This window comes from Piliocolobus tephrosceles, chromosome 7, assembly GCF_002776525.5.
Source record: "Piliocolobus tephrosceles isolate RC106 chromosome 7, ASM277652v3, whole genome shotgun sequence".
Taxonomy (NCBI): domain Eukaryota; kingdom Metazoa; phylum Chordata; class Mammalia; order Primates; family Cercopithecidae; genus Piliocolobus; species Piliocolobus tephrosceles.
In genome coordinates this window covers 143,509,419-143,527,351 of record NC_045440.1, presented here as the reverse complement: position 1 = coordinate 143,527,351, position 17,933 = coordinate 143,509,419, and the positions used below count along the sequence as shown (strand labels likewise).

The 17,933-nt window shown below is 44.6% G+C and overlaps 1 protein-coding gene across 1 annotated transcript in view; it reads left to right on the top strand.

Annotated features, from left to right (window-relative positions):
• The window catches only part of TRAPPC9 (trafficking protein particle complex 9), a 697,716-nt gene that overhangs the window by 395,982 nt on the left and 283,801 nt on the right, over nt 1–17,933 (top strand). The window contains exon 20 of the mRNA XM_026454561.1: nt 16,343–16,485. Within this exon, the coding sequence (XP_026310346.1) occupies nt 16,343–16,485 (143 nt within the window). The remainder of the gene's footprint in view (nt 1–16,342; nt 16,486–17,933) is intronic.

Here is a 17,933-nt window from a genome sequence, read left to right as displayed (position 1 = left end):
TATTGAATGTTTCCACCTTTCCGTGGACACCTCTATTGAATGTTTCCCCCTTTCCATGGACATCTCTATTGCACTTTACTTGGACCTCCCCATGGCTCAGGACACCTTCCAAAGAGTCCTTTAGTGACTGCCTCACCACCTCCTTGAGGTCATCATAATTGGCTTCCTCTAGGCAGTAGGTCATATCCCTGAATGATGTGTGTTGGGATGGCGACATAGAAAGCTTGCCAGTGTGCTCCTATTAAGCTCAGAGATGACCTTGCCACTTGATCACTGACCTTGGCAGTGTCTGTGGATGTCGGATTATGTTGTGAGCAAGGCCATCACATTTCCCTTTGTTAGAGGGGCAGTCTCCTGGGAAGCAGTGTTGGTGTGCACTGTGGTCATGAGTGCCTCCACTAGGCCATGATTGTTGTGGGTACTCTTGGCTGGGGGGCTTGGGTGGTGAGTAGTTGGTGGTGGGCTGGGCAGTGCTGACAGTCTCGAGGGAGTTTCCATGCTTCTCATTACATATATATGTCTATCAGCAGTGGACGAAGGAAGAGATAATGACTCCTTTGGTTCCCTTCAGGTGAGTCTCAAATTTCTTAAGGAGCTATAGACTCTTCCACATAGTCAGTATTAGAATTGCTCCATTTGATCTTGGTGGGGTCTCGCTCCTGGGAGATGGATATGGGTTTTCCCTTGATCACAAGCCTCCTGTATGCAGCCCTGGCCGTCCCTTTAGAGTTGTGGAGTCATACTAGAACACGCACACCGTGTAATTGTTCAGCGAAGAGATCGATGAAAAGGGCAATGGAGAGATGATGACTGGCCACTGACAAGTTGTCCAGGGTTGAAAGTAGCCCTGGTGATCAAGTGCCTCATACAGCCCAATCCACATGCTCTGACCGTCACCATCAGTTCTTAGGGATATCGCTAGCACCATAGCAGGAAGGCAGCTACCTAGTGAGCAGAGTGGGCTGGAGAGCTGCCAGCTGTGCCTTCCACAGACATTCATACATCAAGTTTTTTATCAAAACATTGAAGTGAAAATCGAAGAAGAAGTAGTCAAGTGTACTCCATGGCTTAATGACTAGAACACAGGTTTTGAATTTAAATACAGCTGGCATTTAAACTATTTACTTGTTGTGCACATTAAATCATTCAGTGTTTAAGTTTTCTTACCTATAAAAAGTGGGTAATAATTATATATTATGTTTTTTAAAATCACACAATCCAGGGAAGCACTGAGTATACTGGAAAATCCTCCCACTGTTTATCTGGTATATGTACAGCTCCCAAATGTAAACCTGGCTCCTTACTCCAACCTCATTAATAAGAAAGTGTCCTCTGTGAATCAAGCCTTTCTTATTCTTGTAGCTCTCTTGGGTGAAGCCATAATTGCATCTCTACCATTTGAGTAAATGAACTTCATGTTTATAGTCCTGGTTAATAGGGCACTTGGCCCCATGCCTATCAGAGAGGCTGTGGACAGTAAAAGTGGATTTGATGGTGCTTCCAGACTCTGAGACTAGAATGTTATTAGCACCTTAATGAAGGTGCAGAAGCATAGGGCTAATGATATCAAAGACGGACTGGCTACCACAGATTTAACACCGGATAGGATCTTATAGATCATTCCACATTGACCTGAGGATTTGACGATGCAGGATGGGCCCGTTCTCACTCCGTTCCTTCTCCGGCTCTGTACTGAGCTTCCCGTGAGTTACAGGTACCAGGGTGTGAGGATGAAATGAATTGCTGGGTGCTCTGTCTCGGGGGACACACAGTCTAGCAGGGACACAGAGCCAGCTGAAGCTGTGACTTGCATCCTGTGGAGGTTCCAAGGAGGGCCTCTCATCAAGCCCTGCTAATAGGAACCATCTAAGCACGTGGATTAGACAGACTCGGCAGATATTGGCACATCTGGCTTCCTACCAAGACCTGTAGGTCTTGTGCTCAGCCGCCTCTCTCCCTTTGTGGTGTTTTTGCTTTGACCTTACCCTGGCCGCCGTCGTGCCTGACACTGGGTGTTGTTGCATCAGGAGAGGCCGCCTCCCTCTGGATCAGTTGCTGTGTGCTCTGCTTCTGTCTCACCACTTGATTGCCATCTAGACAGCAGTGTGGGTGGAGCCAGGGCCACCTGTCCATCCACGCACACCTTGTGTCAACGCGTTGTTTGCTGAAGGTGTTTTCCAGATGTGCTGTTGCTGACCTGTGATGCCCAGGACATAGCCTATTTGTTCCCCACAATACTGTCATCTCCACCCTCTAGAGTGAGGGCCTGGTCCTACTCATCATCCTGACTTGAAGGCCAGCTTGGGATGCAGCCTCAGGGGTGTCAGGCCACGTTCCAGGTGCTGGAGGCCTGCGTGGCCCTGCCCATGGAGCATGAGTGAGCAGAGGAGAACAAGAGAATGCTGGAACCAACACCTGTGGAATCCTTGCCCTTGGCCAGGCTCTGTGGCGAATCTCCTGCTCATTCAGTTCTCACAGCAGTCCTGGGCTGTCCTTTTTATTTCCCGCTTCTCACATGATGAAAATACACTTGGGTGGGATGGAGACATGGAGGAGATGTCTGGTGACACAGAGACCAGAGAGATCGTGTCTAAGCCGAGGGCAGGGAAGGGAGTACCGGAGGGAATGTCTTAGTCTTCTGGAATGAGAACTAGGAGTTTCCTAGCTGGAGAGAGTGGGTAAGGACATTCATTTCAGGCATACAGGTATGAAACAACATAGCTTTCAGCAACTTTTCCACCATGCAGCATGAGGGAAGTTCTGGGTATGTGTGTGTGTGTGTGTGTTGGAGGTGTGTGTTGGGTGTGTGTGTGTGGTGTGCATGTCTGTGTGTGTGGGATGTGTATGTTGGGTGTGTGTGTCTGTGTGGTGTGTGTGTTGGGTGTGTGGTGTGTGTGTACATGTGTGGGGTGTGTCTGTGTGTGTGTGTATTGGGTGTGTGTGGCATGTGTGTCTGTATATGTGTGTGGCATGCATTTGTGTGTGTGTGGCGTGCGTTTGTGTGTGTGTGTGTCGTGTGTGTGTGTGTGGGGGGGGAGGTATGTGTTTGACCTGAGCCAGGAGGTGCAGTAGGGGTGTGATGTGGAAGGGCTGCGAGCGGCTGTGCTGAGGTCGGAACTATAGCTGGGTGATTGGGACCAGTGATGGTTATCTGTAGGGACAGATGTGGACATTTGTTTCTTTATTCTTGGCTCTACTGATGAATTCATTTGTTCCAAGTATCTTATCTTCCTTTCTCACTGTTGAATACTGATTGAGTAATAATAATATTAGCTGGTACTTACAGCACTTTTTCCAAACGCCAGGCACTGTTCTCGGTGTTTTAAAAACTAACTGGTTTTGTCTTCCTGATAAACCACACGCGAAAGCTGCTGCCTGAAGAGATCAGATCACTCCCTCAGGGGCCTGGGCAGGAAAGACGATGACGTATGAGCGCGGGCAGCCTGCTTTCAGAGCGGGCGCTGCTGTTTTATTCTTTGCTGCTTAAGATGCATTTTGTAAAAATTTGAAATATGTCACATGACAAGTGTTTATTAGCAAGAGGGCTGAAAGACTGTATGATAAAATAATGTGATGGTCACACACTGGGGCCTGTCAGGGGCTGGGGGGCATTAGGAGAAATACCTAATGTAGGTGACAGGTTGATGGGTGCAGCAAACTACCATGGCATGTGTATACCTATGTAACAAAACTGCACGTTCTGCACATGTGCCCCAGAACTTAAACTATAATTAAAATAGAAACAAATAATGCGATAGTGATGATTTGTTTCCGTAAACACACACGCAGCACCCTATCTTCCGAGGTCCCCCAGGCATCAGGCGAGGGTCTCTCTCCTAGCTCCTGCGCGCTCTCTGGACAGATGGGCTCCCTGCTCTGAGCTCTGCAGCGTCTCCCTGTGAGCCACGTCTCTTCAGCCTGACTTCTCCCAACTCAGGATTCGTGTGTCACGCTGTCATCACTTGGATGTCCTTGGGAATCTCACACTTCCTGTGTCCTAAATCAAAGTCGTGGACCTTCGCACCACACCCTGTCCTCTTGCTCCTCCCCCACTCTCCCCGACTTCAGTAGCTGGTAGTGCCTTCTTCTCGTTTCTTTGGTCAAGAATCTAATCTTGAAGAGAACCGTGACTCCCCTTTTCCCTTCCCACTCAGCGTACAGTTGGTCAGCTCTGATGTCTTTATTGGCAGCACGCGTGCAGAGCCTGACCATCAGTGTTCACTCCATGCCACCTCCTGAACACGTCCCTATCAGTCTTCACCTGGCAGTGACTTCATCTGCTAGCTTGGCACCTCCTCTTTAGCCTTGTCCCCAGTCTGTCTTCCACGTTACAGCCAGAGTGTTCTTTTTTTTTTTTTAAAGAAGTCATTGAGGTCATGCCTTTAGCTAAAAAGTCTTTGAAGGCTTCCCAGCTCCTTCGGAGCACAAGTGTGGGTCCTTTCTGAGCCTGGTGTGCCTGTGTGGTCTGGCTCTGGCTGCCTCTGCTCTCTCCGCAGCCCCACCACGTGGCCCCTCGTAGCCAGTGTTTGTCCAGTGATGGGTGCGTTGGGCATTCAATTCCCCTGTATAGCCCAGTCATGTGGAAAGGGCCACTGGAGATTAATTGGTCCAAGTCCATATTACATAGATGGGAAAGTTGTTACCAAGAAAGGAAAAGTGACTTTCTTGAGTCTACACCTAGGCTTGAAGGGGGAGCTGTGACCAGACTCCAGGATTCTCCTGCAGGGGTTCTCAGTTTACCGCCTTGTCTGGTGTTGGCGGTGGGCTCACGTGGAGCAAGGCATTGAAAGACATTTCTTCAGGCCAATTCCTGTTGAAGTCACAATGCCCCTTCCTGTATCAGTGGCCTTCAGTGTGGTTAGCCTGGCAATTGTGGCTTTTGGGCTCAGACGCACCTGAGCTCTGTGGTTTACTAGCTATGGGAACTGGAGCAGTGTACCTTACCTTGCTGAGCGACAGTTGCTATTCAAGGCCTTCCTGTCGGATAGGATGGGGAAGTCCCGAGAGAGACCCAGTGTGTGCAGCTCCCAGCATTCTGTCTGGCAGGAGCCGGCCACCCAACACACACTGTTGTTAGGGTTGCTTCTTGCTGACCTGCTAGCAGTTTCTAGCCCTCTGCAGTTACTTAGTTTGGCATCCTTGCTGTGGGTCCCCACCAACTTCCTGCATGCGTAACACCTTAGTGTCTCCTCTTGAGCTGATTTCAGTCATACAGCTTCGGAAGGATATAGCATTCCTTTCTCTAAGCCAGAAGTCTGTTGAAGTGCCTGGCTCTCAAGTACATTTCTAGAATATTAAAGATCAGCAGTATTTAAAAGTCCACATCCTATGGCCAGAGAGTGTCTCTCATAACTAAATGAGTACAAATGGAAAATGTTCTAATTGCTTATGGCTTGTAACAGTGAATTAATGTAAGGACAATTCTGCTGATTCCTAACAAATCTCTGCTGTCTAATTTTATGCTGATTGTATTTCAGTTTTACTAAATTTATTAAAATCATCCCTTCCACAGTTTACCCTCCTCCAGCTGTGTATACAGGAGGAGAAAAACTGTGAGCCTCTTGAATGCACCATTTAGCACCAAGTCCAGGGCAGCCTCATGGCGCGGCATCTGTGAAACTGGTCTTCCTTTGGGAAGCCAGGCCTGCTTCTTCAGGGCAGCGCCAGCTTTCTGCTCACAGTCTCATTCTTTGTCTCCTTAGCTTTTCTCTGAAAGACAGCATAGAGCTGCTGGAAGAGCAGGACCTTCGGACTCAGGCCTGGCTTTGAGCTTTGTGGCAAGGCTATTTATTGCCCTAAGCTTTCAACAGTAGTGAGCTTTTTAGGTAGTAACACCTGTGTAGCATTGTGGTAGGACTTCAAGTTCCTGAAGTACTGCTCACAGTGCCTGGAGCACAGTATGAGCCTACTAAGTGTCAGCTTTCTCCTTTCTCTGAGATTTGTCGTGAAGATGCTGTCATTTGGTTAAACAGAATGCATGTGGGGCACCTGCTCTTCCAGACACCTAGGTATGGAAGCTTTTATTCTGTTGAAGGATCCAAGCACTTGTGCTGCAGTGTGGTAAGTCAGAGGCAGGCAAAGTGCTCGCTGCTGTTTATTGAGGAGGTGCAGCCAGCCTGGGCTTTGCAGGATCACAGAGACTCCCTAGGTGATGTGAGTTGTCCACAGAAACCCAATAACCAAGGAAGAATTTGTCAGGGGGAAGAGGGTAGGGTAGAGAGGAGGGAGAAATCTTTGTAAAGCCAGGTTATGGAGTCTGGGAAAAAATATGTTTATTAATAAGACTATCCATCCATCCATTTAAGGGACATTGATACATAGTTAATGTATAAACCATCTTCAAATGTAATTCTACTTAGCAAGCATTTATTGAATAGTTGCTTTGTGCCAAGTCCTGTGTTAGGTGCAAACACACACTTGAGAAACTTAACAAAGCCAAAAATTAATTCTTTCAAAATATTAATAAAGTTGATAATTCCCTAGCAGGTGTGTCAACAAAAGAGAGAAACACTATTAACATCTGGAATGAAAGAGGGACATACTATGGATCTTACAGACATGAAAAGGTTAATAAGAGAACATAATGGGCTGGGCGCAGTGACTCGCGCCTGTAATCCCAGCACTTTGGGAGGCCGAAGCAGGTGGGTCACTTGAGGTCAGGAGTTCAAGACCAGCCTGACCAACGTGGTGAAACCATGTCTCTACTAAAAATGCAAAAATTAACAGGATATGGTGGCACACCCCTGAAATCCCAGCTACTCAGGAGGCTGAGGCAGGAGAATCGGTTGAACCAAGGAGGTGGAGGTTGCAGTAAGCTCAGATCGCGTCCCTGCACTCCAGTCTGGGCGACAGAGCGGCGAGACTCTGTCTCAAAACAAAAAGAACACTATGAAGAGTTGTGTTTCAATACGTTTGACAATTTGGATGGAATGGACAAATTTTGTATTCTAACTTTTTGGAGATTTCCCTGGATGAAAATTTATCTTAAATGAAATTTTTGTCCTTTGATGTTTAGTGCTTTTTGTGTCTTCTGTGAGATCTCTTTTCCTGTCCCAAGATTGCAAAGATATTCCATGTCTTCTTCTAGACATTCTAGGTGTTATATGTTTAGATGTATGACCCATCTCAAAATAATGTGTGGTCAATGCCGAGATTTGTTTGTTTCTACACATTTGTCCAGTTGCTCCACCATTGTTTGTAGAAAAGGTAAAATTTATCGTTGAATTGCCTTAGCTTTTGGTAAAAAATAAATTACCTGTGTCAGTGTGGGTTTATTTTTGGAATCTTTATTCTCATCTATTGATTTACTAGTCCTGGCCGGTGCAATAGTCCAAGAAAGAAAATGGCATACATTTTAGAAATGAAGAAGCAAAACTGTCTTTATCTGCCGACATGATTTTGTACAAGGGGTAATCTCCTTAGTGTAGAAAACCTCCCAGGAATTTGGACGAAAAAGACAGGTCAACTGAAAAAATAGGGAAATGGTATGAATGTGTAATTCATGAAAAAGGCATGAAAATGCACCAAGTTTATGGAAAGGTGTTCAACTTTTCTAATAATGAGAGAAATGTAAAATGAAACTACACTGAGATTCTTCATCTGTCAGACTGTCACAAAGCCAAAAGTTGAACAATAGACCTTATTTCCAAGGCTTTGAGAAAAGAAGTGCTCTCTCAAGCACGGCTGTTAACATGTGAAATGGGTAGTATCCATTAACATGACAAGGTTTGCTTTTTGACCCAGAAATCTCCCTTGAAAAATATATCTTTCAGAAATATCTTCATATATAGAAAGTGACTTATGTTTGTGGTTATTTATTATAACATTATTCATAATAACAAAATATTGAAAACAACCAAAACTCCAATATATAGGGGGTTGTTTAAATGAGCTATAGCGTATCTGTTCTGTGGAAGGGCACACATGTCTACAGATAACCTGCAAAGAATATTCTATAAAGGATGTTGTGTCTGTACGAAGTAAAAATTTTCAGGATCTATTAAGTGAAAGTTAACAAACCATAAGGCATACGAAGGTGGACAGCATGTGTAATTTATTTATTGCAAGGTGGTGCTAGGTGGAGGAGGATGGTGGGGAGGAAAAAGGTTTTACATTTGTATTTTCTTATATCTGTGTAAATAAATCTATGTAAATACATGTGGACACATTAAAGAAAACTAATAAAAGTGGTTGTAGGGGATGGGAGAGGACAGTGGTCTGGACGTGGTGACAGAGGTGGGAGCAAACCATCTCAGCACCGACCATTTTATATCACTTACATTTTAAACGATCGACTACACTTCTTACTGACAAAGTGTGTAACTCCAGGTGTGATGGGTGCTCTAGCAGTGTAGAAGCAGAGTGTCCATGTGGTATATGTTAGAGTGGCAGAGTTTCTTTGGAGATGCTGGAAAGGCTTCTCAGAGAAGGTGAAATTTGGCTGGAGTGTAAGTACGGGTAGGACGCAGTGGCCCTCTGTGCTGCTGTGGTCTATGGCATTGGGCTCATCACCCAGGCAGTTAGGTTGGGGGTCCCAGGTTCTGTCTGGCCTCAACTCTCTGACTCAGTGCTCTCCTTAGTACCCTAAACCAGACTTTCGACTTGGTCTTCTAACAGTGCCTAGACATACCCCCTCCTCTGGACCGTGTGTCCTAACTCTTCTCAGTCACCACGGGCCTCCTGGGCCTCCTGGCTGGAAGCTGTTTTGATGGCTGCTGTTGTTCAAACCCATGCCTGCACTGCTGTGGATGGATCACTTAATTTGTAGTTACTTGGCATCTTGAAGGCATCATTAACACTGAAGAAAGACTTTGGCTGAAAGTGCTAATTAACTGGAAAGTAATGTTATGGCTTTCATTTGTGAGTTTCATTGACCTTAAGTAAACCGTTGTGCTGGCCTCTTGGGGAATGAGCCCCAGCCTTTGGTCTTCAGTGTTTGACTTATTAAGTGGATCACATCACAGCTATTAATTTTATGTCATATTATAGAAACAGAGCAGAAGGAAATCTGTGGTGATAGGTTCAGTTGAGGTCTTTAAATCTTAGAGATCTACTTCATATACATTTAAATTGGCTGACATACATATGAGGGTGATTGTTTTTCTCTGACAATAGTCTTAGTTATATTGGAAGTTGTGGAACATTAGGAAAATAAGAATAACTGTTCATGTAAGAGCTGGTCAAAACCTCAGGCAACATCTGGCATGACCCTCAGGTTTTAAGGTGAAACCGAGTACTAGAAAAGTGATGTGACTTCTCCCAGGTCATGTGAAGCTTTAATTATGGTGAATAATAACCTCACTGCTGTTTCTTCTGATGCAGAACCTGGGACTCTTAAGTCTCCATCTGAAGCCTCTTCGAGGGCCTCACATTCGCCCTTAGACATGGCCAGTCCCACATCAACGTGGCCCACACTGTGACTTGGAGTCTTTAATAATGTTTACAAGTGATTGTATGCCTATTAATGGTCAGGATCAATTTCAAAAATCAACTTTACTGAGTGTAATTTGCATTCTGTAAAATGCAGCCTCATTAACCATACAGTTTGATGAATTGTGACAAATATATACCGCATGTAACCACCACCACCACCACCACCACCACCACCACCACCAAGATATAGAATATTTTTATTGCCCTCCATGGTTTCTCTGACCCCTTTGCAGCTAACCATCTCCTGCCCCTAACTCCAGGCAACTACCGATCTCCTTCTTGGTACCAAAGGCTGAGCTTTTCTAGTATCTCATATACATACAAGCAGTGGTATGCACTCTTGTGTGTCTGGCTTCTTTCTTTCAGAATAAGGTGTTTTGGATTCTTCCATGTTGTGTATGTATGAGTAATATGCTCCATTCTTTTTCAGAGTAGTATTTCATTTTATGAATTTACTACAATTTGTTATTCGGTCATCTACCTCATGTTGGACATGGAGGTTATTTCCAGTTTGGTATTATTATGAATAAAGTCTCTGTGGACATTTACATACATGTTTTGTGTAGATACGTGTTTTTATTTTTCTTGGTAGGAGTTGCTTTGCTGATTAATATGTTAATTGTAGGTTTAAGCTTAGGAGGATTTGCCTAGCTATTTTTTCAAGAGGATTTTACTATTTTATAGTACCACCAGCAATTTCTGAGAGTTCCAGTGGATTTCTTAGGATGTTTTTGGCACATGATTATATTGTCTGCAAACAAAGACAGTTTTACCTCTTCCTTTCCAACATGTATGCACTTTGTTTCTTGACGTATTGAACTTGCTAGGATCTCAAGTACAATGCTTATAAAAATTATTACAGCTACATCTTTGCCTTAATCTGGATTTTAGGTGCAAAACATTCCATTGCTTATCATTAAGTATGGTTTCGACTCTAGGGTTTTCACGGGTGTATTTCATAGAATGAGGATGTTCCTTTCCATGCCTAGTTTGCTGAGAGCTTTTAAAAAACTATAAATGGGTTTTGAATTTTGTCAACTATTGTTTCTGAAGCTGTTGATCATTCGGCTTTTCTTTTTGTTGCCTGCCAATAGCCTATTCATATGGTGAATGACATTGATTGATTTTTGAAGATTAAACCAACCTTGCGCAATTGATGGCCATGATGTATTACCCATTTTATATTTTGCTGAACTTGATTCATTAGTACTTTAAAAATAATTTTTACATTTAAAATCATGAGGGATATAGGCCTCATGAATAGTTTTCTTGGAAGTTTTCTATCTGATTTTGATATTTGAGTAATATTGGTCTCATAAAAAGATTGGGAAGGTTTTCTCCTTTTTTCTAATGGCTAAAAATGTTTATTATATAAAATGGATATTCTTTCTAATTTAAATGTTTGTTAGAATTCAGCTGAGAGACCATCTGAGCTTGGGGTTTCTTTTGGGAGTATATTCTTGTTTGCTCGTTTGTTTGTTTTTGGAGACAGAGTCTTGCTGACACCCAGGCTGGAGTAAAGTGGTGTGATCTTGGCTCACTGCAACGTCCGCTTCCCGGGTTCAAATGATTCTCATTCCTCAGCCTCCTGAGTAGCTGTGATTACAGGCCTGCTCCACTAAGCCCAGCGGATTTGTGTACTTTTAGTAGAGTTGGGCCTTCGCCATGTTGGCCAGGCTATCTCAGTCTCTTGGGCTCAAGTGATCTGCCTCCGCTCAGACTCCCAAACTGCTGGGATTACAGGCATGAGCCACAATGCCTGACCATCTTTTGGAAGTATATTCTTGATTATGAATCCAATGTCTTCAGTTGGCATGAGGCTCTTCAGATTTTCTGCTTCTCCTTAATTCCTTTTGGTAATGTGTGGCCATTTTATCTAAGTTGTTGCATCTATTGGCACAAAATTGTTGACACTCTTCCCTGATTGTCTTTTTAATGTCTGCAGGATTTGTACCGATGATCATTTTCCTTCCTGATGATGGTGATTGGTTTTTCTCTTCTCTTTTTCCTTGACCAACTTAACTTAGAGGATTGTCACATTTGTTGATACTTTCAAGAAGTAGGTTTAAGGATAGTTGGCTTTTTTTCTGGTATTTATCCATTTTCAATTTGATAATTGTCCAATCCTGTCTTCCTTACTGGTTTGTTGTTCCTTCCTCTACAACTCCTACCCACCTGGCACATGTAGTCCTTTTTCCTCCTGTGGTCTCATATATCGTAGTACACTTATCCATGACACAGCATGTCACAGTTTACTCAGAGGCCTCAAGGCTTGTTTCTTTTACTAGAGTCAGGTGCGCCAAAGGTGGCACTGTGCCTTCTTCCTCTCAGGTGCCATAGTCCCTGGGACATAGTAGACAGGGTTAGTGAGCGAATTATTGCATGGGTGAATGAATGCTCTTCTAAACAGTTTGCCTGAATGGCAAGAGAGTGGGCTGTGCAGGTACGTTGCTCTGCGTTCAGTTCCTGCCTGTGCTGCTTCCTGGGTGCTCAGAGCCTCATTGATGAAAACAGCACTTCCCTTATGGGGCTCTCGTGACTGTTGCAGTTGGGTGCGTAGGTCACTCAGTGCAGCACTTGGTGTGGAGTAGGTGCCTTTAATACAAGGTACCCACTGACAGGCCTTTCATGTTAGCTGGAATACTAAGTTGTGTGCCTAGAAAATAAACATTTTGGTTGTAGTCCCTTGTTTATGAATGATTTCTGTAATAGTCTTCTGTCAAAGCAAGGATTGAAAACTACTCTCAGACAGGAACGTCTTATGAAGTCTCTTGGGTTGAGGAAAAAAGGGCTTGGGCATCCTGTGTCTTTCCACTTCCCAGCTCCCCTTATGCTCTGATTATTCTGATTATCAATAAGACTATATATATGTATATACACACACACACACGACCTTATATATAATATTCTAATTTTAAAAGACTGAGGAGACCTTTTTTTGTTATTTCTGGTTTTTGTTTTTATCTCAAAGAGGTAAGGCAGTGACTGATGTGTTGATGTGGTTAGGCTCTGTGTCACCACCCAAATCTCATCTTGAATTTTAATCCCCATAATCCCCACATGTCGAGGGAGGGACCTGGTGGGAGGTGATTGGATTATGGGGGCGGTATCCCCCGTGCTATTCTCATGATAGTGAGTTCTCGTGAGATCTGATGGTTTTATAAGTGTTTGACTGTTCCTCCTTCACACACTCGCTCACTTTCTCCTGCTGCCATGTAAGACATGCTTCTTCCCCTTCTGCCATGATTCTACGTTTCCTGAGGCCTCCCCAGCTGTGCGGAACTGTGAGTCAATTAAACATCTTTTCTTTATAAATTACCCAGTCTCGGGCAGTTCTTTACAACAGTGTAAGAATGGACTAATACACCTTTTCTGTGCTTAATTTTGTTAAATTAGATATTTCCCCTCATAATTCTATCTTTTTTGTGGTTTTCTACAGAGTAAAGAAACAGTGAATTCCCAGAAAGTAGAAACACAGACCATTTCTTCTTGGTGATGTGCTACTTTGACAGTTGTCTCTGTGTACTTTTTGTTCATTCCCCAGGTGATTTATTTTACATCACTCTCTGTAGGTGACTTTTAAGTTTACCTTAAAAAAAAAAAAAAAAACCAAAAAGCCAGGGTGACATTTGTTGTTACTTCACAGATTTTGGCTTTTCACAGCCATTACTGGGAGTTTGTTTATTTCCATGACCACTGTGCCTGCAGTTTGAGGAAGATGCTGCATACATGTTAGGCGGTTGGTTAGTTGGTTGGCTTCATTTATTTATTATTTAATTTATTCATACATTGACTCACTCAGCATTTACTAAGCTTTCTGAGATCAGGGACTACATCTTCTTCATCTTGTACTGAGCACAGAGTCCTGCACTTAGAAGATACCCAGGAAGTGTTAGAAAAGATGAATGAAAAAATAGATCAAACAGGTGAAAGTCAGTTGAACTCTGAAAGTTTTGGCAGAAAGACTTATTGAGTATGTGTGTGTGTCGAGACTCACCTTCTGCTGATGACAAGGGCAATTTAAGAGGTCTAAGACACGTTCACAAGAAATCAGCAACCCTTTGGAGATGACAGGGCGGTGCTTGGGAGTAAGGGGAATGAAAAAAGGATTTGGGATTTTGGTGAGGCCAAAATGTGATCCTTGAATATTTTTAAAAATCTGTATTTTACTGAGCCATTTGTAAGTAAGGGGAAGGGGTGGCTTTATTTGGGCTGTCAAGGAGGAGTAATATTTACACAGGTGGAGAGGATCAGTGAAGGTATTTCTCTGGCAGTACAGATATTGAAGGGAACCTGTCAATATGTAGTCATGAGAGACACCTTGAGGAGTGGTGAGAGGGGATTCGGAATAGTGAGCTTTAAAAATGAGACTTGAAGGACTCAAATAGAAATTTCTCCAAAGACGATACATAAATGGACCATGAGCACATAAAAAGATGCTCCACATTACTAGTCACCAGGGAAATGCAAATCAAAACCACAGTGAGATATCCCTTCATGCCCCTTAGGATGGCCGTTATCACAAAAACAGAAAATAGCAAATGTGTGGTAAGGATGTGGGAAAATAGGAACCCTGTGCACTACTGGTGGGAATGTAAAATGGTGCAGCCACTGTGCAAAACAACATGGTGGCTCCTCAAAAAGGTACATACAGAATACCCACACGATTCAGAAATTCCTCTTCTGGGCCTATACCCTGAAGAACTGAAAGCAGGGTCACAGCATTGTCCAACCGTAGCAGCACTGTTCACAAGAGCCAAGGGGTAGGAGCAACCCAGGTGCCCACTGACAGATGAACGGATGAGTAAGATGCAGTGCATACATGTAACGGAATATTACTCAGTCTTTAAAAAGAGGAAATTCTGACCCACGATTCAACACAGATGAATCTCAAGGACATGATGCTGAGTGAAATCCGCCACTCACAAACGGACAAGTACTGCAGGATTCCACTCGTGCAAGGTGCCTAGAGTGTCAAATTCAAGAAGACAAAAAGTAACATGGTGGGTGCCAGGGCCTAGGAGAAGGGAGACCATGTTTAATGGGTTCAGGGGGTCAGTTTGGGAAGATCCAAAAGTTCTGGGGATGGAAATGGATGATGGAGGTGGTTGATAAACAGAATGAATGTGCTTAACACCACTGAACTGTGTACTTAGAATTGTTAAAATGAAAACTTTCATGTTATGCATTCTTTGCCACTTTACAAGAATATGAAACAAAACCTAGAAGAAACAGGACTGAAACTAGTTTCCTCCGATTCTAAGCCATGTTGCCTCAGGGTGTCAGATGGGTACGTTGCAGGGGAGAAAGGAATTTATTTAATGAGCGACTTCTTGTTCTGTCACTGTGTTACCTCATCACATCTGCACTCTAGTGAGATACGTATTAGTGATTGTCCCTATTTAACAGTTGAGAAGCTTTTTTTTTTTTTTTTTTTTTTTTTTTTGCGTTTTGCTTATGCTTTTGGTGTCATATCTGTGAAACCTTTGCCTAATCCAAGGTCATGAAGATTTGTTCCTATGTTTTCCTCTGAGTTTTATCTGCAAATCTTTGATGTAAAGGTCCACATAGTAAGTATTTTAAGCTTTGCCAGCCGCATATGGTCACTGTTGCATATTCTTCTCTGGTTTCGTTTTGTTTTGTTTTACAAGCTGTAAAAAAAATGTAAAAACTGTTCTTAGCTCTCAGGCCACACAAAAACAGGCAGTGGCCGGATTTGGCCCATGGGCCGGATCTGCTGTATCTGCTGCTTCAGGACGGTCCTGGGGAAGGCGGGGTCCTTCAGTCCAGAGGTGAACCTGGTTGAACTTCTCGTTTCTATGGTTACTTTGGGTGCCTCCAGGCTCCACAGTCCCCTGACGTTACCCTGTACTCGGGGATGCAGAGAAGCTGTGATGTTCCCCTTCCATCCCCAGCCATCCTGCATGCAGCACTTCCCCCATGGGGGTGGTCTCCGCATACCTCTGTTCCTTGCCTCTCACTGGGTGCCACTGGGCCCCAGCAGGAACACATGGGCAGTCCCCGCTCTGCAGCACCCTGACCCTCCTGAAATGCCTCAGTTGCCCGGTGAGGTCATCTCTTGGATAGATTCCAGGAAGCATCCTGAATGTGGAGTTTGTCAGCTTTTACTCACTGTCAGCCCAAGTGACCCTACCTTCTGGATAGAAGCACCCCCACCCCGCCTGTCACCTCATTTTATGTTGAAACGATGCTCCCACAACATTTTATGTTGAAATGATGCTCTCTCCAAAATGCCGTGTTAGGCCAGGCGTGGTGGCTCACGCCTGTAATCCGAGCACTTTGGGAGGCCGAGGCAGGTGGATCACCTGAGGTCAGGAGTTTGAGACCAGCCTGGCCAACATGGTGAAACCCCATCTCTACTAAAATACAAAAATTAGCCGGGCATTGTGGCATGCGTCTGTAATCCCTCGGAGGCTGAGGCAGGAGAACTGCTTGAACCTGGGAGGCGGAGGTTGCAGTAAGCCAATTTCATGCCACTGCCTCCTGCCTGGGCGACAGAGTGAGACTCCATCTCCAAAAACATAAAATAAAATAAAATAAAGCTGTATTTAACCACAGAGTAAGTTTTGGAAGCCCTTTCCATTTGCACGTACAGGCTGAGAATTGTGTATACTCTGGGGCATCACAGGAAAGACAGTGCCCACCGGGGTGTAAGATGGTGCCCGCCGGGGGTGTGAGTCGGTGCCTGCCGGGGGTGTGAGTTGGTGCTCGCCAGGGATGTAAGACAGTGCCCGCTGGGGATGTGAGTCGGCCAATGCTGATGACTTGACTAGTTGGGATTATCTTCAGACTCTTCCTAAGTGAAGCCGCTTGCCTCCTGGTGGATCCAACTAGAGAGTTACTAACATGTGTATGTGTTTTTTGTTTTTTTTTTTTAAACATCTTTTAGACCCTGGAAGCTATCCTGAATTTCAAATACTCTGGAGGCCCGGGCCACACTGAAGGATATTACAGGAACCTCTCCCTGGGGCTGCATATAGAAGTCGAGCCGTCTGTGTTTTTCACCCGAGTCAGTACTCTCCCAGCAACCAGGTAAATGTCTTACTGCCACACAGCAGTCTTGTTCTAGAGTCTCAGCAGCACTGCGTTTAGAATCCTGACCTCAGTGTGTTTTTGTCCTGCCTCCCGTTAGATCCGTGCTATTGGGCCAAGTTGCTTATCCTCTCTGGGATTAGGCTTTTCATTAGGAAACCAGGTGTTACATGAGAACTGCCTCTCGGGTAGTCGTAAGTGAATGGGCTTTACATATCATGCCATGCCGTCATAATAATGCTGATGATTGCAGCATTCCTGTGTGTGGTTCTCACTGTGCACACACACTTCCCGCTCAGCCTGGCATGGCTCCATTCTGGCTTGCCTCTCCTGTTAGTGGGGGCTCAGTGCATAGCACATGTCTTAGGAACTCCTGGACAAGTCCAGCATCTGTTCTGCATCACTCCTGGCATCCCCGTAGGATGGGCACTTTGTGGAGCTCCCAGCCGTCTGGGCCTCAGGCCGTTTCTGCCTAGGAGGCCCTTCTCATACGAAGGCTTTCACTCCTGCCTACTTTCCAGACCTAGTCTTCCTTCAGGGAGAAAGAAATTGGACATTTGTACACTTGAAACCCAGAGGTGGCAAGAGATACTCAGGGTATTCTTTGCTGCGTTAGGAGAATGACAGTTTCTCACCAAAACTTTTCCTTCCGGCAAAGTTGGAGTAGCGGAATCTGGAAGCTGGAGGTGGAGCTGAGTCTCCCGTTCCTGCCACAGCGCCAGCAGTCTTTGGAAAGCAGGTGCTCTTCACCTCTGAGCTCGCCCCGGTGTTCCTGTGCAGCTAGGTCTTGCTTATCTGAGTAGGGTGGGCTGGATGGGTATTATTTAAATGCTTACCTGTCTATCCTCGAATGGGGAGGCAGAGGGATCCCATGCAGCCCCTCCTCCTCCAGGGCCCTGTGTGCTGCAGCGTAAGATAGCATGTTGTTGTCCATGTTAATGTTGGCATAAAATCCCTTGAAAATGATACAGCTCTAAATAAGTGTGATTTTAGTTTATAGGAAAGACTGTTTTTCTTCCCAACCATTGGAGAATGCCTTCAGCAAGAATTAATGGTTTAGCTGGGCCTTTTAGCATCTTATTTCATCATCTGTCACTTTTTCAATCCTCAGAGTGAGAGCCTTTCCTGCCAAGACTCACCTCTGTTTTGAATTTGTATAAAGCATTAAAGCTCTTGCCCCTGGGGAAGGCTTGGCCGGGACGGCTGTGGATGTTAGAGTATTTCAGGCCCTTTCTGAGCATTCCATTTGCTCCATCATGAACCTGGTGTGTGTTTCTTTCTCATCCCCTCATCTCCTGCTGCCGTTACCCATATAAGTAATTCTTGGAAATGGCACAGGTTGTCACCGAGTTCATCTTTTTTTTTCCCCCTATTGATATGCGGCTTTCACGTCATGACCCCTGCAGTTCTAAATGACAGTTGAAGATGAGAAAAACGCTGCTGTGTGG